Raw genomic sequence first — 26,671 nt, forward strand, 5'->3', positions numbered from 1 at the left:
AAAATCGGCCTTGGTGGTATCTTGCAACCACCTAGAACTGTACGTTCATAAAGCGCTCTTACCAGCCTTTCCACATCAAACTCTCCACCCCTGGCTCCTGCAGAAGATGACACTGAGGTGGAGCAGGGTGGGTCCCACAGCCTGCCGGGTGCTAATACTGCTAAGTGGCAGGGCTGGACCTGTTGCCACATCTGGGACTCTCCCGTTATCACAGCATCCCCTCCCCTCCTCCCAGGGCATTACCTATTGCTGATGTTAATTCCCTTCTCCCTCATGGCGTAGAGAAGCACAGCTATGCAGTACAGGGTCTCGGTGACATCTGGCATGGTCACCGTGGAGCTGGGTCTCCGGAGGCAGAAAAGCAGTTGCTGGATGTCATTCACACTGCTGGAGAGGAGCACCACAGCCGCCACCAGGGCCCAGACATTGACACCCTGCAAGCCAGGAGCACAGGGAAGGAGGGACAGCCCAAACACAGGCCATGGTTAATACGAATCACAGCAGGAAGGAGCCGAGCTGGGGGTCCAGCTGCTGGCTGCAGACTGGATTGAAACCAAACTTTCCAAGTGGCATTTGGGAAACAGGGGAGCCCTTCTGTTTGCCCTGGACTCCTTCTCATCACTTTCGGATTTGAGATCTTAGTTTTCTTTAATTAAATAACATGGATGAAGTATCTAACATAGAACCTTGGATAGAGAGACAGTCTAAAAATATGAGCTCCCTGTCATCTCACCACTCTACTCTCCAGGCCACGGGGGCTCTCAGGCCCATAAGTGCTTGGCGGGGCCAGAGAAAAACAGCCAGCAGGGGGCGCCCACCCAAGAGGCAAGAGAGATGCAGACACAGGAGAGGGCCGCACACAGGCTGTGGGGGAAATAAAGTCTGGCAATTCTCCAGCATGATGGTGTTAACTTGCTATTTATTATTAGTAATAACTTTTCATGGTAAGTTAAATAAATATGAAATTACGGAAAGTTTATTCTGTGCAGACAGCATGCTCCTCTTAGCAATGTCTCCATAAATGTTCACTTACATAGAAACAGTTAATAGTGGACATAGATCTTTTTTTTTTTTTTTGAGAGGAAGTCTCACTCTGTCACACAGGCTGGAGTGCAGTCATGCGATCTCAGCTCACTGCAACCTCCGCTTGCCAGGTTCAAGCAATTTTCTTGTCTAAGCCTCCAGAGTAGCCATGACTACAGGTAGATGCCACCATGCTCGGCTAATTTTTTTATTTTTGGTAGAGACAGGGCTTCACCATGTTGGCCAGGCTGGTCTTGAACTCCTGACCTCAGGTGATCCACCCGCCTTGGCCTCCCAAAGTGCTGGGATAACAGGCGTGAGCCACCACACCCAGCCTTTACCATTCTTAAGTTACTACACGTCTCTGTGTTAAAGAACACATTCCAGAAAGGAACGTCCCATCCCCTTTCACTTCAACCATCCTCTGAAAGAAGACCCACTCCACCATCAGCAATCATCTTCTTCAAGAGAAAGAGAAATGCAGTTGCCTGGGTTCCCAGCCCTCTGTGGCCAGCAAAACGCACGCAGAGGTTGCACGTAGCCTTGAAGATTAAATCTGGGAACCCCTGAACTGGAAGATGAGCAACAGGGCTGAGATTCAAGGAGACTGAGGGTTATTTCCAGCTTCTCATTACTTCATTGTGTGACTATAGCAAGACCCTTAATTTTTCTGTCCCTTTCAAATAAGCCAAGTTGTCAATAATGGGGTGGGCTGTCTTGTAAAGAAATCCTAGTATTAAAAGTGTTCAGAGGCTAGATGACCACTTTTCAGAAATATTTCAGAGAGGATTCCTCAACCAAATGGGAAATCAGACTAAATTATTTTTTTAAATTTCCTCTAAATCTAAGACTCTATAATTACATGGCCTTTTATTTCTCCATTGGGAACAATTACAACATGAATGCTTCAAAGCATTCAGAGATTAAATACAGATATTAAAAATAAATATAAAGTCACCCTCAACTGAACTTTCCTCCAGTGAAATAAGATGCTGCCTTCTCCCGCAGCCTCCAGACCTACCCCGGCAGCAGCATAGAGGTCAGGGAGGTGTTGCCGCACACACGCCTCAGCCTCGGGGAGGAGGGGGTGGTCCCTCAGACTCCACAGCACCCTCTCAGGATCCACACTCGGGGAGCACTTAGTGGTGGCTGTGTATCTGTAAGACATTCATGGGAGAGGCCATGAGTAGGGTGACCATAAGCACTGATGTACAAGGAAGACTTCAACGACGCCTTCCTTACAACAGGTGAAGCTTACCGTATGAGGTTCAGCACACACAGGTCTGACTCCTTTTCTATGCCACAGTTAGACAGGATGCCGTCCACTTTGCTAACAGCTTGCTCTTCGTTCATTAGGTATCGATGGTACAGCTTCTTCCAAGGAATGAACTATGTAGTTAAAAAACAAAGTAACATGAGGCAAAGGCCATTAGAAAGCAGATTAATGAGGTAGGCAGATCACCTGAGGTCAGGAGTTCGAGACCAGCCTGGCCAACATGGCGAAGCCCTGTCTCTACTGAAAAAACAATAGAAAAATTAGCCAGGCATGGTGGCACACGCCTGTAGTCCCAGCTACTCAGGAAGCTGAGGCAGGAGAATCACTTGAACCCGGGAGGTGGAGGTTACAGTAAGCCGAGATCAAGCCACTGCAGTGCACGTTAGCCTGGGTGACAGAGTAAGACTCCATCTCAGGAAAAAAAAACAAGAAAGAAAGAGAGAAAGAAAGAGAGAAAGAGAGAAAGAGAGAGAGAGAGAGAGAGAGAGAGAGAGAGAGAGAGAAAGAAAGAAAGAAAGAAAGAAAGAAAGAAAGAAAGAAAGAAAGAAAGAAAGAGGCAGATTAAGCCACAAACACAGAGATAACCTTTTACCAGTGAAAAGCAATCACAGCTCACAATTCAAAAGCCAGGCAAATCAGGCAGAAATGTTACAGACATTTTTATTGGAAACTAGGAGAACTGGGTCTTGGTCTTGGTTCTAACACTAACTTGTTATAGTTACAGAATCTGGGAAAAGCTATAGCTTCAGTTTCCCTATCTGAAACATTAGTACACATAGCTCAGAGTTTTAATGAGAACAAAATAATATGAGAGCTGTGGCTATACCAATATCAGACAAAACAGATTGTAAGTCAATTTTGTCTGTTAAATACTGTTATGAGACAAAGGACATAAGAACAAAAGGGTCAATTCACCAAGAAGGTATAATAACTATAAATATATATGCACCAAACATTAGAGCTCCTAAATATAGGAAACAACCCACCAGAACCGAAGGTAGAAACAAACAGCAACACAATAACAGAAGGTGATTTCAACACTGCCATTTCAATGATGAATGGAACAACCAGACAGAAGATAAATAAGGAAACAGAGGATCTGAACACCACTATGGACGAAGTGGACTGAACAAACATATACAGAATACTCCATCTAACAAGAGCAAAATATACATTCCTCTCAAGGGCACTTGAAACATTCTCCAGGATAGATTACCTGTTAGGCCACAAAACAAGTTTCAACAAACTTAAAAACCACTGAAGTTATTATACAAAGTATCTTTTTAAATCACAATGGAATGTAACCAGAAATCAACAGCAGAAGGAAAACTGAAAAATCCACAAATACATGGAAATTAAACAACATACTCTTGGCCAGGCACGGTGGTTTATGCCTATAATCCCTGCACTTTGGGAGGCTGAGACAGGAAAATCACTTGAGGCCAGGAGTTTGAAACCATCCTGGACTACAAGGTGAAATCTCATCTCTCCTAAAAATACAAAGTTAGCCGCGCGTGGTGGCGCATGTCTGTAATCCCAGCTGCTTGGGAGGCTGAGGCACAAGAATCACTTGAACTCAGGAGGTGGAGATTGAAGTGAGCCAAAATCAAGCCACTGCACTCCAGCCTGGATGACAGAGACTCTGTCTTAAAACAAAACAAAACAAAACAAACAAGCAAAAAAACCACATTCTTAAAACAAGCAATGGGTCAAAGAAGAAATCACAAAGAAAATTAGAAAATATCTTGAGACAAATGAAAATGAAAACATAACACAGCAAAACTTATGAAATGCAATGAATGCTGTTGTTCTGTTTTAAGAGAGCGGTTTATAGCTATAAATGCTTACATTAAAACAAACAAACAAACAAAAAACGGGCTGGACGTAGTGGCTCACGCCTGTAATCCCAGCAGTTGGGAGGCTGATGGCAGGCAGATCACTAGTTGTTAGGAGTTTCGGAGACCAGCCTGGCCAACATGGTAAAACCCCGTCTCTACTGAAAATACAAAAATTAGCCAGGTGTGGTGGTGCACACCTGTAATCCCGGCTACTGGGGAGGCTGAGGCAGGAGAATCACTTGAACCCAAAAGGCAGAGGTTGCAGTGAGTCGAGATCGTGCCACTGCCTGCCCTTCAGCCTGGGCGACAGCAGGAAACTCTGTCTCAAAAAAAAAACAAAAAACAAGAGGTCAAGGGAGATATGAGGAACCCTCCAGGTGGGGAGCGTGGGAGGATGAGAGCAACCCAGGGAGGGGAAGGAACGTGCAGTCTGTGGTCAGGACACAGCAGTTGAGCGGTAGTTGGAACACAGGGAAGCCGTGTTGAGTGGAAGTGAGCGAAGAAGCTGGAGTCATAGGGTGGGGCAGACACGGAAGGCCTTAAATGCCTCTAAGGAGTCTGAATGTCTTCTGAAGGCAAACGGAAACCATTTCTGAAAAGATCCTCTGATTAGAAGCATACATTAAGCAAAGTTACGTGCTTTTAGAGGAAACATCTCCCAACTCCAGCACTCACTCACCAGAGGGTCACTGATGATCTCCCTCCACAGGTGGCACACCAAGCTCAGGTTCCAATAGAGGTCTTCCACCGGGAGGAAGGCAAACACGTGCCTCAGGACCTCACTAGGCAGGCTACAAATGTGGCTTGGTGCTTCCTGGCAGGGCAAGGTCCCAAGAAGCCCATAGTATGAGTCAGGAATGGGATCAGGACCCATGTCCCCAGCATCTCGGTCGGTTTCTCCAGACTCCTCAGAGAGTTGAGACGTACTGTCCTCTGCTTCTTGCCTGGCCTCCCTAGGCCTTGTGCATGGCACAGTCAAATGGTGCCGCGGAGCTTTCTTAGAAACTCCATCCCACCGGCTGGTCCCGGTAGCCTGGTTACTCTCTTCCTCAGAGGACCGAGACCGCTTCCTGGAGGGCGGGGCAGACCCTGATGAGCCCAGCCATGCTTCTCCACTGCCTTCCTGAGGCAGTGCACAGCTGCTCTCTGCAGGAAAGATCATGTCACCCTCAGAGTCCTGACAGCTGTCCTGGCCAACAGAATTGCTTTTGGCCATGTCATTGGTGCACGGCCGCTTGCCTGCTAGGAAGAACTCAGGGATACATCTTTGACGTCCCTGACCTGTAGAGATAACCCAAACAGGATGGACAAGAAATGAACGATGACTGTTGACCTGCTATTAACCCAAATAAGACACATTAATTTTCAATTATCTGTGTTAACAGAGGAAAGAGATAAAAACACATTTATGGGCCAGCTGATTATATAAATAACTAATTCAAACAATATTTACATTTGGCTCTATCATATAACCAGACACACATTTGCAAAGAGACAGAGACCAGTCTTCGCATGGTGTGAGGGCCAACAATACTCCCTGCAGTAAATACAAGTACAGAGAAACAGGCTATGCAGGGAACATCTGAATGGACAGACAAAAAGGAGGTGACTGCTCACAACCACACCGCCACTCACAAAGTGCCCCGCTCCCACTCACAACAGAAAGCCTACATGTGCTTAAGCAGAAATTCACATGCTTGGGGTTATCAGGATTCTGAAAATCTCACTCTTCTCATGTGACAGTGCTAAAACTTTTATTTTTATTTCTTTTTTATTTATGTATTTATTTATTTTTGAGATGGAGTCTCGCTCTGTCGCCCAGGCTGGAGTGCAGTGGCATGATCTTGGCTCACTGCAACCTCCACCTCCCAGGTTCAAGCTATTCTCCTGCCTCAGCCTCCCAAGTAGCTGGGACTACAGGCGTATGCCACCAGGCCTGGCTAATTTTTGTATTTTAGTAGAGATGGAGTTTCGCCGTGTTGGCCAGGCTGGCCTAGAATTCCTGACCTCAAGTAACCCACTCGCCTCAGCCTCCCAAAGTGCTGGGATTACAGGCGTGAGCCACTGTGCCCAGCTTTTATTCATATCTCTTCCTGTGAAGGTGACACATTATTTTAAAATAAAAAGGCAGGACTCAGAATTCTCTTTATAGTATTAGAATGGTACCTAATCTCTTCTACATGTTTGTTCAGTGAGCATTTACTAAGCACCAATGATTCTGAGACAAATGTAAAGTGAAAAATGGTTACATTTCCTGACCTCACAGATTTTTCAGGAACATAGGAAAGCCTAAATGGTGATTTCATACATCCCACAGCATTTTCAAACTCCTAAAAATTATTTTTAAATGCCAAAGAAGTAAACACCTTATCAATAATATATAGTTCCTTTCTAAATGGCTGGAACTAAAATACTCACTTTGGAGGAGAATGGACTGAAACTTGGTTTAGCCTTTAACAAAATTTATGAAACGGAAACAGATATTTTTCTATATTAGTAAAAAAAAAAATATATATATATATATATATATAACTGTTAACTCTTTCTTGGGCAATTTGATAGAAACCCAGAGTTTTCACACCACTATTACTATAGGTTAAATCCACATGATCCGGGTTAAATCCTAGAATTTTCTTTTTTAAAAAATATTATTATTATTATTTTAAATAGAGACGGGGTCTCACTATGTTGCCCAGGCTGGTCTGGCACTTCTGGGCTCAAGCAGTTCTCCCACTTCAACCTCCCAAAGTACTGGGATTACAAATAAGGCGTGAGCTACTGCTCCCAGCCAAATCCTAGTATCTTCCAACTGTTGAATTCAGTCACACCCACAGTCATTGAGACCTTACCACCTGGTCAGGGCCACCTCACAAGTCCTTGTCAGTAAAGAACTCAAAATAGAGAAGAAACAGACTTCTATATATGGGAACAAACTCAGTATCAAACAGGATATCAGTAAGTTTCAAACTACCTCATACAGCTGGTTATAGTAGTTCCCACAGCAGGAAACATACAATAGTTAAAGACAACCAGGCTGGGAGAGGTTGGCTCGCACCTGTAATCCTGGCAGTTTGAGAGGCGGAAGCAGGTGGGAAGCAGGAGTTTGAGACCAGCCTGGGCAACATAGCAAAACCCTGTCTCTACAAAAAAAAAAAAATACAAAAATTAGCTGGGCATGGTGGCACGCGCCTGTAAGTCCCAGCTATTTGGGAGGCTGAGGTGACAGGCAGAGGCTGCAGTGAGCTGAAATGGTGCCACTGCACTCCTGGATGACAGAGCAAGACCCTGCCTCAAAAAAAGAAAAAAAAAGGACAACCAGATAATATTTGAGTTGGATTCTGAAATTAGTTGTATCAAAGGGAAATAACACAATCTAGATTTATTAACTAAAGTGGGAATTCATTTGGTACCTAGGGGGGACGTTCCAGTTGATTTAGCAGAGATAAAATCTGAAGTCAAGGAGCAGGGTTACTGTAGTAGTCCAGGTACTAGGTGACAAAGAGCTCAGGATGAAGGAACACTTTGGAGGAAAAATAATGACACATGGACCTAGTGACAGATTGGACAGAGAAGATGAACGAAGAGTCAACTAATCTCAATGTTTCTGGATTGGAATAAGAGTGACACTGGCCCATGTCTTCCATCACTTTACAAAAGCTAATAGGATTCATTCCACCACACTTTTCCGGAGCTTTTACGAACTATGATAATAGGACAGAGTTTTCATGGAAAACTCAGTGGGGTGCGGTGTCTCACACCTATAATCCCAGTACTTTGAGAGGCCGAGGCGGGTGGATCACCTGAGGTCAGGAGTTCGAGACCAGCCTGACCAACATGGAGAAACCCTGTCTCTACTAAAAGAAACAAAATTGGCATGCACCTGTAATCCTAGCTACTTAGGAGGCTGAGGCAGGAGAATCACTTGAACCTGGGAGGCGGAGGTTGCAGTGAGCCGAGATCGCACCATTGCACTCCAGCCTGGGCAACAAGAGTGAAACTCTGTCTCAAAAAAAAAAAAAAAAAAAAAAAAAATTTTCATGGAAAAGTCACAAATAATAAAGAAAGTGTCAAGCTATTGCATCAAGACTACAAAATCACAGCAGCAATATTTACAAATACTTTTACACTAGGAGATATTCAAAGGACCCACACACTACAGGTTTTGAAATGCAAGAGTTTTGGAGGAGACATACCCCTACTCCCTCTTTTTGTTCTGGGTTTAGGATAGAGACCATGGTTCGGATCTCTGTTTGTCCATCTCTGACCGAAGGGCTGGGTCACAGCCAAGTGACTCCGAGCCAAATGCTGGCAGTCGATGGCAGTAAGATGCTTCCGCTTAAACCGTCTCACTGTTTCATACCAGCAGGTAGAAGAAAGGGGATATTCATTAGTTATCGCCAATTCTGAAAGCTAGCCAACACATCATACTCACATTTCTGCATAGTGACACAATTGTGTCAACACCCCAGCCAACCCTTCCCCCTTCCCCTTGCCCACCAACTTTGTCCTTTCCGTTTCTTAGCATTTTTCTTCCTTAGAATTGAAGAATCCTAAGTGACATTTTAAGATCTTAAGATCTTTTTTTCTACTTATACTTTCTAGAAGCTTTAGTCATGAAATGCTCATTTAAGAAAAAGTTGTGGCTGGGTGCACTGGCTCACGCCTGTAATCCCAGAACTTTGGGAGGCGGAGGTGGGTGGATCACTTGAGGCCAGGAGTTGGAGATCGGCCTGGCCAACGTGGCAAAACCCTCTCTCTACTAAAAATACAAAAATTAGGTGGGCCTTGTGGTGCAGGCCTGCACTGCTAGCTACTCAGGAGGCTGAGGCGAAACAGTAGCTTGAACCCAAGAGGTGGAGGTTGCAGTGAGCCAAGATCGCACCACTGCACTGCAATCTGGGCAACACAGCAAAAAAAGAAGTTGTCATTAGTGGATATACTGAGGTTTGGCATCTTTTCCTTAACTTTATCCAGGCCATTTATTTTTTTTTATAATAATCAAAAGTATTTAAGAATAGGCTATTTTTTTAATAACAAAAAACTTTTATAACTGTTTTTGTTAAATTGTTAAAATTTTTTAATTATAGTAAAAAGCACATAACATGAAAAGCACATAACTAGAAGCAAAACATCGTGATAATACAGGCTCCAATCTCCCTGAGAGAAGGACCAAAGGGCACACATCTCTCAGCCCCCCGAGCACCTCGGTATTGAGAACAGACTTGAAAGGACAGCAGCGACTCCCCCAGCCCCAAATGCAAGAGAAGCCAATTCCTTTCCAGGCCCTTTAGAGGAGAAAACTTCGTATCTTCCCTTAGCAAAACACTACAGCAGCAATTGTGCCTAGAATTCTGTTTCAACAGTACTGAAATACTTGGTTTTGTATTACTCATCTTCTTTCAGGTAATTCTTATCCATGTGTAACCAAGATTCTCCATGCTTCTGCATCTGTTGCTGCATGTAAGATCTAGCTACCTCCTTATGGCATTAAACACTAAAATATAAACATGCACTTCTTAAAAATAAGAATTAGGCCAGGTGCGGTGGCTCATGCCTATAAGCCCAGCACTTTGAGAGGCCAAGGCAGGTGGTTCACTTGAGGTCTAGAGTTCATGACCAGACTGGCAAGATGGTGAAACCCCATCTCTACTAATAATATAAAAATCAGCCAGGTGTGGTGGCAGGCACCTGTAACCCCAGCTGTTCAGGAGGCTGAGGCCCAAGAATCACTTGAACCCGGGAGGTGGAGGTTGCAGTGACCCAAGATTGTGCCATTGCACTCCAGCCTGGACGACAGAGTAAAACCCTATCTCAAAAAAAAAAAAAAAAAAAAAAAAAAAAGAATTAAAGTTAGCCTTTATAGGAGATGGTCAAAAGAGAATAAAATCAGGTTCTATCAGTATCATATTTTCACAGGTCCTAGAAATACTCCAATAGGCTGGGCGCAGTGTCTCACACCTGTAATCCCAGCGCTTTGGGAGGCTGAGGCGGGTGGATCACCTGACGTCAGGAGTTCAAGACCAGCCTGGCCAACATAGTGAAACCCTGTCTCTATTAAAAATAGAAAAAATTAGCTGGGCATGGTGGCATGCGCCCAGGAGGCTGAGGCAGGAGAATCGCTTGAACGCGGAAGGCAGAGCTTGCAGTGAGCCGAGGTCATGCCATTGCACTCCAGCCGGGGCAACAAGAGCGAAACTCCGTTTCCAAAAAAAAAAAAAAGAATACTCCACCACTAAACTATGGTATCAAATGCCAGAATCTCACTCAACATTTCTTTTCTTTTTTCTTTTTTTGAAACAGAGTCTCCCTCTGTTGCTTAGGCTGGACTGTAGTGACACAATCTTGGCTCAATGCAACCTTCACCTCTTAGGTTCAAGCGATCTTCTTGCCCTGGCCTCCCAAGTAGCTGGGACTACAGGCCCCCGCCACCACTCCCAGCTAACTTTTGTATCTTTAGTAGAGACAGGGTTTTACCATGTTGGCCAGGCTGGTCTCAAACTCCTGGCCTCAAGTGATCCGCCCACCTCGGCCTCCCACAGTGCTAGGATTACAGATGTGAGCCACTGTGCCCAGCTCAACATTTCCTTTAAGCTTGAAAATACATAAAACCAAGACCCCAGTGAGTTTAGTTGCTATCGTTTACAATATTTTCTCATTATTCCTCCCTAGCTAATTCAGAAATCACACATCCAAATTTCAGATAACTTTTTCAAGGTTTAATACCAGCTTTTTTAAAAAAAACTTCATATTTTAAGACTTTTCCAAAATCAATTCAACACACAAAACCAGTTCTGTGAGCCCCTCGGAAAGGATGCTGGAGATCTTCGAACCACCTGACCTTAGAAGCTGGTGAAACTCCACGAGTGTCAGGCCCCAGCACTCACAAATGCGCTCACTCTCACGAAGCAGCACAGCACAGCACGGTGAGTGGGCGGAGGGCCTGGCAAGAGAGCTGGGCTGGCGCCCTCAGCTGGCCACTTGCTAGCTCTATGGCTTCAGGGCACCTCAGGTCTCTAAGTCTGACAGGTCTACGGCCATCCCACCCTGATCATGCCCGATCTCGTCTAAGTCTGAGAGGTGCCACCAGGAACAGATGAGAAAAAATGCTCAAAACTGTCTGTCAAATTATCCAACTGCAGGCACACAAACTTACCTGTTTCCTCTATTTAACGAGGTTTATGTGAGTAGCTTGCATAAGATGTTGAAATATCTTTCAAATTATAAAGATGCTGCCTAATGGCAAAGCAGGAAGTGTATTAGCAGCCCAATTACAGCCAATTCCGTATTACTGGAAATACCCTTCTAAACTAACCAGTAACATGGCTCGCTTATTATGAACAGAAAACCAAACACCCCCTCCACTTTGATGGTTTTTGTGCTGGTTTGTGCTGGTTCTGTAATGTTGCTGACCAGTTTATCTAGAGTAAAACAACAACAAATCATCTTATTCACACAGTAACAAAGTATGAATGTGAAGTTTTTCTACATTAAAAACTAAAATCAAAGTTTTCTACGTTGGAAAGAAAACAAAGTCTTATTGTTCTCTTTTTAAAAAATAAGACATGAAATTTTATTTCCTCTGTTCAAAACCCTTCGTATTACAAATATATCCCAAGGACTATTTTGCCTGAATGGGGACCTCTGGGCATATTGGCAAAAGAAATACGGGAGAGCAGCAACATGGCTTCTAGAACACCCGAAAATCCTGGGTGAGGTGTCCCGCACACGGCTCAACAGCAGGAGTGGCTGCAGGATTCCCGGCAGCAAATCCACAGGCCCTACAGATCCAAGAGAGTGGACTCATGCCTGCTTTTCTCTCTCCTCAAACCGTCCCAATTGCTTCAGAGCTGGTCAGTACGGTATCTATAATTAGAACTGGAGACACTATGCATCCTGCTGAAGGGAAAGGAAAAAAGGAAAAAATAAAATAAACTAAATAACTGGAGATACTCACTAAAGAAAGTTACCAATAGTGAATATCTCACTTAAATAGGAGGTGAACATCTACTGCCAAACTGGCCTGGAGAGGAAAAGCTTTCATGGATAAAATCATGAAGGAAAAAAAAATCACAAAGCAGCAAGATCAACATCAAACCACTCAAATCTGAGACTCGGGACCTCAGGCCAGCTGCAGGCCTGCTTAGCTGAATGGTGTGTCAGGTCCCAGAAGGCTTCTGAAAGTCAATGAAAAGGCACATAACCAGCGAGAAAATTAGGCTCAGTTGAAGGGTCTGACGCCCACCCAAATCTATGATGGCCTTCTACATTTGGCTTTTGGAAATAGCTACAAACAGAGCCTGGCAGATTTCTATAGAAGAGGTACTTACACATGCAGGGTGAACCCCGGAACGTTTTTTGTGAAGTACGTAAGAATGACTTTATTGAAGCCTTCTGCAGCCACCTCACTGTAACAACAGTGCATTGATAATGACCATCAACTATATGGAGATGTCTCAATCAAATGCCTGAGAGTCAAAAAGACAGTACGCATCGCATGCCCCAAGGTAAGCAGCTAGCCCACCTTGTTCACCGCCGTAACTCTGTATGTAGATAGCGTGGAGCCAGACACATAGTCTGTGCCATGGATTCAATGTTCATGTTCCTGAAAATTCACACACTGAAATCCTCACCCCCAAGGTGATGGCATGAAGAGGTGGGGCTCTCGGCCAGGCATGGTGGCTCACACCTGTATTCCCACCACTTTGAGAGGCCACGGCAGGTGGATCACTTGAGGTCTAGAGTTCAAGACCAGCCTGGCAACATGGTGAAACCCCATCTTTACTAAAAATATAAAAATTAGCCAGGTGTGGTGGCAGGTACCTGTAACCCCAGCTACTCAGGAGGCTGAGACCCAAGAATCACTTGAATCTGGGAGGTGGAGGCTGCAGTGACCCAAGATTGTGCCACTGCACTCCATCCTGGGCAATAGAGAGAGACTGTGCCTCAAAAAAAAAAAAAAAAAAAGTGGGATTCTAGGAAGTGATAAGGTCACGAGGGTGAAGTCCCCACAAACGGGATTAGTGCCCTTATCAGAGAGGTCCCAGAGAGCTCCCTTACTCCTGCCAACATATGAGCACACAAAGAGAAGGTGCCATCTATGAACCAGGAAGCAGCCCTCACCAGACGCCAAATCTGCTGGCACCTTGATCTTGGACTTCCAGCCTCCACATCTGTGAGAGACAGACTTCTGATTATAAGCGGCCCAGTTATGGTATTTTGTTATACCAGCCCGAATGGACTGAGGCAGCACACGTTCTGTGAATACTGAGAGTGTCAAGGAGGGTGAGGAGCAGGGAGAAGAGTTCAGTTGGGAGGTCCAGGAGCCTACACTCTAATCCCTAGGCATATATTGTAGAACTGCTCCCACAGGGAGACCTCACTGGTACCTCACAACAGACTGATGACAGAACATCAAAAATGTTCAGTCCCAAAAGGAACTGCTTTGGAAAAGGTAATATGAACAGGATAGGTTTTTACTTTATGTATTTATCTCCGAAAACACATCTGAATCCAAAATGCTTGTTGCAAAGATTAAGTGTTTGCAAAAATCCAACAAAGACACAGGAGTAACAGAAAGCGCTAATAGGAGTGTTGGAACACTGTGTTCCGCTTCGAGGGAGTATATTCCAGTATGTTCTGGCATGAAGCCACCCTGGGAGGAGTTAAGGTTCAGCCCTGGGGAGGGGCGCTTAGACTGGTGATCTGGCCTCTGTGCACTAAGATGAGTAACCTATATCACATATCTGGAATGGCGTTACCAGCCATAGCTTGGCTGGGGGATGAGCTGGTACTTTTATTGGATTTTTATTAACACTTTTATTGGATCCCCCACCCCTTGGATCTATTGGATATATGTATCAAAAATCACTTTACTGACGTCAGCTGGAGGTCGGGAAAACTAAACTGTATCTCTGGTCTCAGAGACAGGTGCTGTGATGCCCTGAACTGGGAGCCAGGAGCCCTGTGTTCACCTCCTGCGCAAGAGCCCTGTGTCCACCTCCTCTGCAATTACAGGCATTACACTTAATGTTCCCTTAAAGCCCCTCCGAGGCTGTGGGGTGCAGGAGAAGACCCACACTTGGTAGGTATATTCATTGCCAAAGCCTTGCTTATGAAAATGAGGATTATAATAACCTGCCACGCTGAATTCAGAGAATGACACAATATGTATGTAAGTACTCGAGCCACTCACATTGAGGGTGACAACACCTATCTCTAAATCTATGTCAACACCTAGCAACAGAAGCGTCAGAAGAAATGTGTGACTACCACACCAATCTGAGTGTCTCCTAAAAGGCACATCAGTTTTGTTTTAACAGCATTAATGTTCTTGCTAAATGGTTAAAAATAAAACCAAAACACTACACTAGAATTCTAATCACCCTTCTATTCTGTTCTTACTAATATACCTTTTTAAAAAGCAGTTCAAAAATAACTTCATCAAAATAAAGATGCTCAAATGCTACCTCTTCCATAAAAATCCTCCTTCCCTGAGTCACCCAAAGCTCATGGTATGCCTCCCTCCCTACATAGCAAGTGCACTTTACACCTCCCATAAAGGGCATTTACTGTTAGAAGCTGCTTGTGATTCTTTAGGGAGTGAAGTTATCTGTTGTGAACAACCACAGATAAAGGGAAGCTGCGTCTAAACTAGGGGTTCTTATGGGTGCAGAGAGATTACAATCACTTATGGGGCTTTGCAAACTCTACAAGGCCCCCAGAGTTGTTGAAATTGGTCTCCTACACACCAAACTGGGCATCTGTGCCCCCACCCTTGGACACTGTCTTCTACAATTACCAACAGAAATGTGTTAGAGCCCTCAGGTGTCAGGGCAGAAAAACCAGAATGTACACAAACCATTTTGTCAAACGAATATTCCCCAGGCTTAAGTAAGCTCATTCCCACACTGCCTTTTCTGTGACGGCTTTCTAACTGTGTGACTTCTCGGTCCTCCACCCCAGGGGTCCCCATTCTAGGACCCACCTCTCTTTGCTAACCCTCAGCTTTTAGCCCTATCTCAGCAATTCCTGGCCTTTGCTGACTTGGAAGTGGTCAGATCTGGAGTTTAGCCCTCCACTATCCCTCAAATTTCTTCACCTTGATGACAGCCTATCCCCTTCCAGCCCACTCTAACCTACTCCACGCCCTGGTGAGGTCCCCGATGGAGAGGAGACCCTTATCAGTCTCCCCTGAATGAGTCCTTACAAGAACTCTACTACTGGGAACTAAAAAGAAGGGACCACGTCTATCCCCTCATCCCTCAAAGTGCACAAGGGGGAAACAAGAGACACTCCCGCACTCGCGGAATGAGAACTGTGTGTCTGCCACTCCTCTCCTATGCTTTCATTTGCCTGGCTTCTTTTTTTAATCTTCTTTATTGAAAACAACTTACAAAACAAGTCACAGAAAGTGAAACTGAGTGTTTCAGGTTTTGCTGCAAAGAATGTTGTTGCTCTTCTCCCTGAGCACACAGCCAGGCTATACTTCCCAGTCCTGTGCGCAGGTGGATGTTGCCTTACTGCTGGCTGCCAGCCAATGCAGTGGTAACAACAGCAGTGCACACCTCTTCCAGACCTGCCCTTCACTCTTCTCTTCTCCTCTTCCTCTTAACTGGGAAGCTGATTCCCAGGACATCCTTAGAAGCCAGGTGTTCGAAATAGAAGAGCCTCCAGCAGCCTCAATCCTCGGACTACTGCTTTAAAGAGAACCCTCCCCACACCTACAAACTCCAACCACCACCACGACCTGCAGCCTCCTTAGATTGCTATGGGATTGAAAAATAAACTTCTACTGTGAGGCCGTTACATGTCTGGATCTATTTGTTAATGCAGCAAAGCTTACCCTAACCATTCAGGATCATTTGAAATGGATACCAAATAATTTCCTTTCTTCCCCTACCTTTACTAGTCAGTATTCATACCAAAAGGTCCTTTAAAACTTACAGGTTACAGACCTAAATGGACAAGATGAAGACAATAAGTACCTAGAATCCCTGGAAGGAAAAAATTGTTATTAAATAATTGCTTTTAAAAAAAAATCAACTTGTCTCTCTAGTACAAGATACCTGACTGCAGAAACTGCTATAATACCATACCCAACTTTAACAAATATCCACAGAGGGCAGTTTTGCCCTCTGGACAATTTCGGAGTCAGTTAACCACCCTGGTCAGTTTCCCACACGCCTCTTACTTTCAGGGTGCTCCGTGAAGATCAGCAAGTGGGCACTTGTCCTCTGGCATCTCCTGTGGAGATGGCCCAGGGGTCCTGCAATGTAGCCCATTATCACAGTGACTCAGGCACTCCACAGGTCCAATGGCAGCCTGTGAAATGGGAATGGCCCAATTTCAACAGTTAACTGTGTTATCTCTCAACTCCAGCACCATAAAAGTATTCACTCAAGGCAGGAAGCACTTCGCAGGAATAAAACCACCCCACACATCCGAGATACTTGTAACAATTCTTTGGCTAAGTGTGCATTTAACATGTCTTATACAAATTATTGTTTTAATATAATTGCATTGTATTACATATTATATTAATAACAATTATTTGTGTAAGTCTGTATGTAATACGTCTTTCATCCCAGACCAAAAGCTCTCTGTTCTAGTGGGAAGGAGTAGAGAGGTACTTACACCCAGCATGCAACACATATTGCTTCATAAATAATTGCTGATTAAACGAATAAATGCACAGCTGCAGCACTTCTTCTACAGTGTAGGCTGTCTTCCTTGGTTTTGAAGCTCTCCACTATCTGATAGCTCCTAAGTGCTTTACAGCTTTTGCAGTTCTTTCTTATATTCTCATCTGAGCCTCAAAGCAATCCTATAATTGTGCCACGATTAAACTGGGGATCCGGGGGGACTTGCCTGAATTCACCTCGTAGCTCATGAGTGACGGCGCCAACACAAGAACCCAGGTCTCCTGACTCCCCCAGTCCAGTGCACTTCCTACTGTGATATTCTTCTCTCTGCATCTAGAAATCTTGAAAGCAGCTTCTGAAAACCTCAAGTTTAATTTCCATATTACATTTTTTTAAACTCATTGTGAAATGTCAGAACCAAAGAAACTGAAAAGTATTTGGAAAACATAACTATAAGGAAAATACCACTACATGCCACAGACCCGAAATGGAAAAACTTCAAAATATTATGTCCCCATTAGCTCTAAAAGAAACAAATGCAGAAAGCAAGCAAAACAGAGCTCCAGCTCCTTTCCCGGGTATTCACTGATGCATCGCCAGGCTACCACAGCCTGCTTCTCCAGAAATCCGCAAGTTCCCAGGTAGTAAGCTCAATCTCCCCGGGATCCTCTCACATCTGAGACACCTATGACTCCCTTGGAGACAGCACTCGTGTATGACAGCCAACAAGGATGGGCTGGGCTTTCCAGTCTATGCTTTTCCTAAGGAAAGGAAGGAATGTTTGAAAAACAAGAGAAAGATCACTATTTATGGTCTAGAATACAATTTTCTATATTTGAAGGGTTTTTTCTACAGTCAGTTCATTCCACAACTACTTTTACGTATCTGCTATGTCTCAGATTCATTATAAACTCCGTGAGGGCTTTGTCTTGTGGTATCCTTGGGGTTCAATGCTATTTTAGACATTAGTGATACGGCAGTGAATAAGCCTACCCATAAGGCGGCTACCAAAACACAAGTTACTAAACATCAAGCAATATAACAACTACATAAATGCATGAATGAAGTGTTGTGATAGTAAAGAAACGTAAACAGAGTCTGGCAAGTTGAAAAAGGCTTTATGAAGAGTTGAGCCTTGAAAGAATTGTGGGATTCAGTAAGGCGGAAGAAAACAATGTGTGCAAAAATACAGAGGCATGTGGCAGGAAAGCTGGGCTTCATCAAAACAAGAGGTTCCCTGATGAGGAATGACAGGTGACAAGGCTGGAAAAGGAATTTGGAGCCACAGACTACAAAAGTCCTTACACATAAGGATAAAGAAACTGGGCTTCAAAAAAAGAAATTGGACTTTATCAGGTAGGGGCTTCAAGATATCATCCAATTTTTTTTTTTTTCTTTTTTTGAGACGGAGTCTCTGTCTGGTCCAGGCTGGGGTGCAGTGGCACAATCTCGACTCACTGCAACCTCTGCCTCCCAGGTTCAAGTGATTCTCCTGCCTCAGCCTCCCAAGTAGCTGCAACTACAGGTGCACGCCACCACACCCGGCTAATTTTTTGTATTTTAGTAGAGATATGGTTTCACCATGTTGCCCAGGCTGGTCTAAAACTCCTGAGCTCAGGCAATCCACCCGCCTTGGCCTCCCAAAGTGGTAGGATTACAGGCGTCAGCCACCACACCCGGCCTCATCCAATTTTTAAAGCAGGGTCATTACACAATCACATTTACACTTTAGGGCAGTGACTCGGGGAAGAGGATAGAAGGTGGAGAGACATGGAGCTTGTCAGGAAAACAAGTCAGAAAGCCACCATACCAACCTATGTAAGAGCTGGCAAAGGCCTGAGAGCAGCAGACCCTGGGCAGAGGACAGGTGAGTAAGAACATAGCTTTGTTTGACAAGACTGAAAGAGAAAGATACAAGATAAAAAGCAACAAGGATAACTGGCATTTCTAGTAGAACGTTAAAAGAGATGTTAACGTCATTAACCATGTTAAGAAATAAAAGATAAACAGTGTTTGTGTTTTAATCACTTTTTCCCCCCGGAGTGAGAGGGAGGTCGAAAGTCCCAGTTTTAAAAATAATTTTTTGTTTTAAGTTATCTGTGGAATACCATGTTTATGCTCCAGGAGGTCCTCTGAAATCTGAGACTGGTCTTCAAAAGGCATGTGAATGACAGTTACAGATATAAGATTTGAGATGCTTTCTAAAAGTAGGTAATTTCACAGCCAGAAAGGCAAAGACGGAATCCAAATTCAGTTTCCAAATAAAATCAGCCTACGAGGGATAGAGGAATGAGACAAGCAGAGAAAAGATGATGGCAACAAACCCAAAATTGGAATTCTAAATCAATAGTGGTGTCCACACACACTCACAAATCAGGAAACCTGTCAAATGGTCAGTGTACCAATGGGCATGCTGAATAGCACACTCATGAAAAACAACAGGCGGAAAAGGAAAGACAGCCAGGGAGCAAGTCAGTGCCAATGACGATTATGTGTGTTGTGACAGTAAAGGCCAGACCACAACCTCCAAAAGCCTGCACAAAAGAAATGAGCAGCCCAACCGGAAAACAGCAAGACCCAGGAAACAGCTCCATCCATTAGCTTACTGTTCAGATCCCACCCCTCTAGACCAAGTTTTTGCCCCAGAAAATCACGGGAGTTGCGGGACAGATTCATATACATTATCATTTAGTTATCCAAAGGGGGATACAGACCAAAATAAGTTCATAGAGAAGACAGAAGAGGCAAACTGAATGTGCAACACCAATGAAGTAACCAATTATCCTGGGTTCAAATTCCAACCTAGCCAGGCATGGTGGCTCACGTCTGTAATCCCAGCATTTGGGAGACTGAGCTGGGTGAATCACTTGAGGCCAGGAGTTTAAAGACCAGCCTGGCCAACACGGTGAAACCCCATCTCTACTAAAAATACAAAAAAATCAGCCGAGCATGGTGGCACACGCCTATAATCCCAGCTACTGGGGAGGTTAAGGCAGGAGAATCACTTGAACCCAGGAGGCGGAGGTTGCAGTAAGCTGAGATCGTGCCACTGCACTCCAGCACGAGCAACACAGCAAGACTCTGTCTTAAAAATATATATATATTCCAACCTATTGTGAACCCATGTGTCCCAATTATGTTTAAAAAACAGGGAAACTAGAGACATAATGCAAGAGAAGATAAGAGTCATCTGAAACTGGGAGGGTAGTGGGGATAAAAGCAAAAAAGTATGAAACTACCAGATGCCTCAACTTCCAATTTGCACTAACTTTAACGGCAGCAGTCAGAACATTGCTTGGCATGCCACACTTCTGTGCATTTCAAACAACTTTTATGCTTTTTTTTTTTTTTTTTTTTTTTTTTTGAGTGACAAGGCACGATAGAACAATAACCTCAGCAAAGCTGACACTTGGACTAGTTCTGTCTCCAGCGGCTTATCCACATCACTGTTACCTTAACCAAACTCAATTAGCTCAGGAGTAAAACGGACTTATCTTCATGGGCCCATTCCAGAAGTCTTTTCATTTATCTCCGCTCATTTTACCACAGGGGCAGACGCTGGCGGACACTCACCACATGCTACCATCCTGCCTTCCAGAAGACTTTATCACCTATAATTCTGTAAGAAAGTCACTGACTTCGTTAGGCCTCCACTTCCCCACCTGTAAAACCCTAGTGATGCCTTACACGGTTGTCCTTGGACCACAAAGTGCAATAAAAAATGTAAATGGTACTCGTTTTTAGGCCTGGCAAATAGGAGCGACTCCCATTCTACTCCCTAAAGGAATTGAAAACACAGAGAGGTTAAGTGACTGGCACCTAATCAGATCGGGTAAGGAACCCAACACCTACTGATCTCTTCCATCACCCACAGCCTACCCAGCTCTCGCCGTCCCCTCCACCAGTGCCAGACCTCCCATATCGCCTTAGGCTTCCCATGCTCAGGTGAGGGACAGAGAGGCTACCGATGACACAGGGGCAGAGGGCAGCGAAAAATGACTTGTCCAAGGTCAAAACGTCACAGTAGACGGGAAAGCTGGCCTGCCAGCAGCCGAGGCCACGTCCTCGCGCGTGCCCCTACAGCCCCGAGGACCCACACGCTGAGCCTCCCTGGCCTTGGGGGACAGCGCGGGGGCCGCTCCCGAACGAGCTCAGTGAGCGCCCTGGCCTCCCCCACGCACCCCTGCCATGCCCTCCACCTGCCCACGGCCCGGGTGGCAGAACCCCTACGCCCGCGCTTGCCCGAGCCCAGCCTCGCGCCCCCCGGACCCCCGCTGCCCCACCCCGGGCCCGGACGCCCCGCGCAGGACACTGAAGGTTAAGTTTTCCACACGGCGGAGTCCCTCCCACACTCCCTGCCACGTCTGCTGCCTCACGCACTGTGGCGCTCCGGAACCGGGCGCCGCCGCCGCCGCCGCCGCCGCCGCCGCCGCCGCCGCAGCCGGGCCCGCGCCGCCGGCCGCCCAGCCCAGCGTCCCCCAGCAGCTAGCTCCTCCTCTGGCCGGGACCTGGAACCCGAGACGCCCGCCGACTTCCTCCGCGAGCTCCGCCCCGCCGCAGCCCCGGGAAGCGCCCGCCGCCGGAGCCAGACAGACGGCCATTGTGACCAATCGGAATACGAGACCGGAGGGGGCGTGCTGACGGACGGCCCCTAAGGCCAATCGAAATGCGCAATCGATGGGGGCGCGGCCACTGCTACCGGGCCACGCCCCATCTGCGCTTCCGCTCGGGCCGGGGCGGAGCGGGGAAACTTTCCCAGAGTTCCTTCGAGCAGCTCCCCGGGTCCCCGCGGAGTGGCGGCTGTCGTGGGGCGGGGACGGGGGCGGAGCGCAGGAACGGTGGTCCCCAGCGGCTGGAGGCTAGGGCGGCCCTGGGGACGCGCGTGGGGCAGGTCACGCTTGGCCCGGCTGCCTCAGGAGCCACCCTGCCCGGCGCGGGGCGAGGCTGTGCGCGCCCTGCCGGACCGTCTGCTTCGGGTCTTTGCGGTGTAACGGCGCGTCCCACTCCCTCACGTGTTCAGTCCTGAATCGGCCGCCGCAGCTCCAGGACGGCGGACGCGAGCGCTCTCGGATCCCCAGGCCCCTCCGCGCTCACCCCGGACCGCCCCGTCCCTGAGGAAAAACCACCCCGTGCCCGGGACCCCGGCTTCTCCCATGCGGGGCAGGCCGGGGTTGTGAGGGGGCAGCCGGCCTGCGGACTAGGCCGGGGGCGTGAGGAGGCAGGTCTGCCGGGGACAAGGCCGGGGGCGTGAGAGGCGGTTCTGCGGGGTCCGGGGCGCGCGGGGCAGGTTGCGCGAAGAGGCGTAAAGTCCCACTCGCCCTCGGCTTCTCCCTGCCCGGCCGCCGGTGTCCCGCCCGCCGTCGTCCCGCACAGCCTAGCCCGACCCGCGGCGATGGCCCACCCCGGGGACCCGCGGCGCTTCTGCAGGCTGGTGCAGGAGGGCCGGCTGCGCGCCCTGCAGGAGGAGCTGCAGGCGGCCGGGGGCTGCCCGGGGCCGGCCGGGGATACCCTCCTGCATTGCGCCGCGCGCCACGGACATCGGGACGTGCTAGCCTATCTGGCCGAGGCCTGGGGCATGGACATCGAGGCCACCAATCGAGACTACAAGCGGCCTCTGCACGAGGCGGCCTCCATGGGCCACCGAGACTGCGTGCGCTACCTGCTGGGCCGGGGGGCAGCGGTCGACTGCCTGAAGAAGGCCGACTGGTAGGTGTGGAGACACCCAGCTTCCTCTCTACCCGCAGAGTCGTAGCAGGTTCCTTATGCTTCTCCGTCCCCTCGGACACCATAGCTGTTTTCAGCTCCTAGTTCCCACCCCAGGCCTGCTCAGCGGCAGGGACCTCCTGCCCAACTTTCCCTTAAAACGCAGTTGACCTGCAGAGTCTCTCGTTCTTGCCCTTGTTGGTTAACTGACCCGGCCCGTCACCTCCCTTTCTAGAGCACAGAATAGTGTAGAATATAACCAAACAGAATGTTACCAAACAATGAAGTGTGTGCACTATACAGATAGCTTCTGGATGCGATGTTCTGGGGACATTTAGCTCAGTTACTTCTGCATCAATGCATGGTTTCAGTTGACATTGCTCCAATCACTATCCAGAATTCCTGAGTTATTCACGCACTTGTGTGTGTAGAGCACTGTGCAGCTGTATCACATACCTGCAGCCTTGGATAACCACCACAGTCAAACCACACCATCACACAAGCCAATTGCATTTCGTTTGTTAGATTGACGCTGATTTTAGTACTCACTAGGTCAGGTTCGTTAGAGGGTGTGAACCTCTTTAGGAACATGGGGAAGTACATCTTCCCCACTGGGGCGGGGGAATAGACCCGGTTGTTTTGAGGGTTTTCTGTGGGTTTTCTTAGCTCTGCCCCAATTCACTGCTCTCCTGTGAACTAGCTCATAAGCAGCTTAGTCTCCCAGGCACCCTCTCCTCTAGGTACACATTCGTTGCAATCATTTTCCCCTTATTATTTCTCCCAGGGTCCTCACAGAAGGCACAGAGGTCGCGCCGGTCAAAGCTGTTTTCCTGCCTGCCAGACCCCCAACCCTCTAGGTTTCCCATCTGTGCCAAGGATGTGTGTGTTTTGAAGACCTGGCCCCTGGCTTCTAATGTCTCAGCTGCTTCCATCTGACAGCTTCTCCTGGTTGGCCTTAGGACTCCTCTGATGATGGCCTGCACAAGGAAGAACCTGGGGGTGATCCAGGAGCTGGTGGAACATGGCGCCAATCCACTCCTGAAGAACAAAGATGGCTGGAACAGTTTCCACATTGCCAGTCGAGAAGGTGACCCTCTGATCCTCCAGTACCTGCTCACTATTTGCCCAGATGCCTGGAAGACAGAGAGCAAAATTAGAAGGACTCCTCTGCACACTGCAGGTACAGCCTACAGCTCTGCAGGTGTGCAGTACACACATGTGGCTGCTTCACCCAGCACTGCCCAACCTCATCTTGTTCAGGTTACCTTCTGGGGAAAGGAGGATTTTGGAAAACAGAAGGCAGAGAATAAGAACATCTGGGTGGAGGAGGGGGTGGGGGAGGCACAGGTACAGTGGCTCACGCCTGTAATCCCAGCACTCTGGGATGCTGGAGGCAGGTGGATCACCTGAGGTCAGGAGTTCAAGACCAGTCTGGCCAACATGGTGAAACCCCGTCTCTACTAAAAATACAAAAAATTAGCCGGGCATGGTGGCGGCTCCCTGTAATCCCAGCTACTCGGGAGCTCCAGAGTCTGAGGCCGGAGAATGACTTGAACCCAGGAGGCAGAGGTTGTACTGAGCCAAGATTGCACTACATTACACTACAGCCTGGGCAGTAAGAGCAAACCTGCGTCTCAAAAGAAAGAGCATTTAGGGGCCTTTTGGCATATAATCAATTTCTAAAACTAATGTAACTTGGCTAGCATGCTGTTGTATTAGTTTATTTTTTGTGTGTATCTGTGTTATCCTCCCTAGATTATTTGCCCATGAGCTGATTCTGTAGTACATAGTCTTTGACTTTGGGCAAGGAAATTAGTCTCTCTCTTGAGCAAGTTTCCTCATCCACCAAATGTCAGTGATGGTATGTCTCAGGGTTGTGGTAGAGTTTAAAGAGCGTGATGTATGTAAATCCTTTAGAAGATGCTTGGCACATAGCACGAAGTAACTGGTTAGTGCTATTTTCTTTATCATGTTTACATCGTTACTCTTAAAGGCAGGAGGGAAATATATGTCCTCATAGCCTTAGTAACATCTACCATAGTGCTATACATTTAAATAAATATAGTACTCATAATTAAATGCCTTGGCCCAATAACATCTAATGTAAATTTGGGTTACAGTTTTTATTATTTGGAGTAGTGCTTCTTAACTCTGAATTAGCTATTTGTAGATTATTTTAAATTAGTAAAAAGTTTCTATTTGCTCATTTGTTTGAAGAAAGTAAAAAGAAAAACAATTAGGAAAAAGTAAAACTGTGATTTCAGAAATTAGATAGTAAGGAGCTCAAGAGTCTAGATCAAAAAATTCAGAAAATAACTTGTAGCTTTCTAGATAGTACACTGATTAGGATACAGGGCTTTTAGTTTCTCTAAAAATCATCACTTGTGACATTTTATAGTGTTGCTTTTTGGTTTTTGTTTTTTGGTTTTTTTTTTTTTTTTTTTGACAGAGTCAGGCTCTGTCGCCCAGGCTGGAATACAGTGGTGCGATCTCGGCTGACTGCAACCTCTGCCTCGTAGGTTCAAGTGATTCACGTGCCTCAGTCTCCCGAGTAGCTGGGATTACTGGCGCGTGCCACCATGTCCAGCTAATTTTCATATTTTTAGTAGAGACGGGGTTTAACCATGTTGGCCAGGCTGGTCTCGAACTCCTGACCTCAGGTGATCCACCCACCTCAGCCTCCCAAAGTGCTGGGATTACAGCTATGAGCCACAGTTGGCAATTAGGGACCAAGGAATCCTTTCTAAAGCTTTGCAAGTAAGTAGAAAACTTTTTTTTAGCTCATGAATTATTTGACCAGTTTCTCCCCTGGAGAAACAATCAGCACTCCATCATTCACCCAAAATAGTGGAAGACAAATAGTCATAACTTTTGAGTATAGTTACTTTTGGTAGGGGAATTAAATCCAGGCTATTTTGTCATGGATTACTATTACAATATTTAGCATTTCCTGGGCAAAAATGGACTAGCCTTGGGGATCCACAGCACAGAAGCGGAAGTTTAGGATTGAAAGTTTCCCGTGCAAGTGCACGTAAAGATAAGATAATCAAGTGTTGGCTGCGTACATATAAAGTGAAAACATTGTTTACCACTTTATCCAGTTAAATATTTACTTGTGTAGGGCGGTAACAGTGTACCCTATTTAATGACTCCTTCTTGTAAGCTATCACTAATAGAATGGGGCAGAGAGCAAAGTGAGGAGGCAGGAAATATTTTATGTGTGCACTAAAAAGCTCTAATTGTCAGCTTTCTCCTCCCAGCAATGCACGGCCATTTAGAGGCAGTCAAGGTGCTTCTTAAGAGGTAAGAACAATACAACAAGTTGGGGAAAATATTTGCTAACTATGACAAAGAGTTATTATCAGTGCTACATAAAGAGCTCAGACACATTTTTAAGAAAAATTAGGCTTTCAAAAGAAAAATAAGCAAAAGACATAAGCAGATAAAGAATATAAAAAATAACAAAGATCTGGGGAAAATGTTTTCAGTGGCAAAATCATCCATTTTTCTATTTTTTTCAACAAGCATTTATACATTCATTTAGCGCTTAATATAAAGTAAGCCCTGTACCAGGTGCAGGGGCCACAACAGAAACAAGAAACATGTAGTTTCTACCCTCCTGGAACTCACAGACTGGCAGGAAAGACAGACCATGAAGGAGTCCCGAAAGTCCAGTGTGCATTACAAGGACTTGCAGGATCCCTACAGAACAAATAATGGGAAGACCCAATTTGGCTTAAGAGTAAAGAATCTTAGCACCAGTGTTTAAGCTGTGACCTGAAGGAGAAAAAGAAATTAGCTGAAAGCGGGAGGCAAGGGAGCATTCCAGACAGCAATAACAGCACCCACGGTACTCCCAACCAGGAAAAAGTGTGGTTGATTGAAGAAACCGAAAGACGCCTAGAATATGCTGAAGCCTGAACATTGAAGGGGGAGGTGAATGCTATCAGCCACATTGAGGATTTTCCCTTTTTTTTTTTTTTTTTTTTTTTTAAGTTTTTGAGATGGAGTTTCCCTCTTGTTGCCTAGGCTGGACTGCAGCGGCGCAATCTCAGCTCACTGCAACCTCCACCTCCCAGGCTCAAGCGATTCTCCTGCCTCAACCTCTTAAGTAGCTGGGATTGCAGGTGCACGCCACCACACCCAGCTAATTTTTTATATTTTTGGTAGAGACAGGGTTTCACCATGTT

The 26,671-nt window shown here is 46.3% G+C and overlaps 2 protein-coding genes across 5 annotated transcripts in view; one reads left to right on the forward strand and one right to left on the reverse strand.

The window, feature by feature from the left end:
* Positions 1 to 18,234, reverse strand: part of FBH1 (F-box DNA helicase 1) — a 52,231-nt gene extending 33,997 nt beyond the window's left edge. The window contains 9 exon segments of the mRNA XM_010366513.2: positions 244 to 434; positions 2,045 to 2,180; positions 2,282 to 2,412; positions 4,817 to 5,418; positions 8,331 to 8,486; positions 16,328 to 16,404; positions 16,406 to 16,425; positions 16,427 to 16,458; positions 17,005 to 18,234. Of these exon segments, the coding sequence (XP_010364815.2) occupies positions 244 to 434; positions 2,045 to 2,180; positions 2,282 to 2,412; positions 4,817 to 5,418; positions 8,331 to 8,486; positions 16,328 to 16,404; positions 16,406 to 16,425; positions 16,427 to 16,458; positions 17,005 to 17,026 (1,367 nt within the window). The 5' untranslated portion in view covers positions 17,027 to 18,234.
* Positions 18,235 to 21,534: 3,300 nt separating this feature from the next.
* The window catches only part of ANKRD16 (ankyrin repeat domain 16), a 68,474-nt gene continuing 63,337 nt past the window's right edge, over positions 21,535 to 26,671 (forward strand). For all 4 annotated transcript variants that reach the window (XR_004059960.1, XM_010366506.2, XM_030940139.1 and 1 more), the window contains exons 1-3: positions 21,535 to 22,484; positions 23,441 to 23,661; positions 25,742 to 25,784. Coding sequence is in view for 3 of the 4 variants with exons in the window: in XM_010366506.2 (XP_010364808.2) it covers positions 22,171 to 22,484; positions 23,441 to 23,661; positions 25,742 to 25,784 (578 nt within the window). In the remaining variant the exon portion in view is untranslated. The remainder of the gene's footprint in view (positions 22,485 to 23,440; positions 23,662 to 25,741; positions 25,785 to 26,671) is intronic.

Source organism: Rhinopithecus roxellana, chromosome 11 (genome assembly GCF_007565055.1).
Source record: "Rhinopithecus roxellana isolate Shanxi Qingling chromosome 11, ASM756505v1, whole genome shotgun sequence".
In the NCBI taxonomy this organism is placed as follows: Eukaryota; Metazoa; Chordata; class Mammalia; order Primates; family Cercopithecidae; genus Rhinopithecus; species Rhinopithecus roxellana.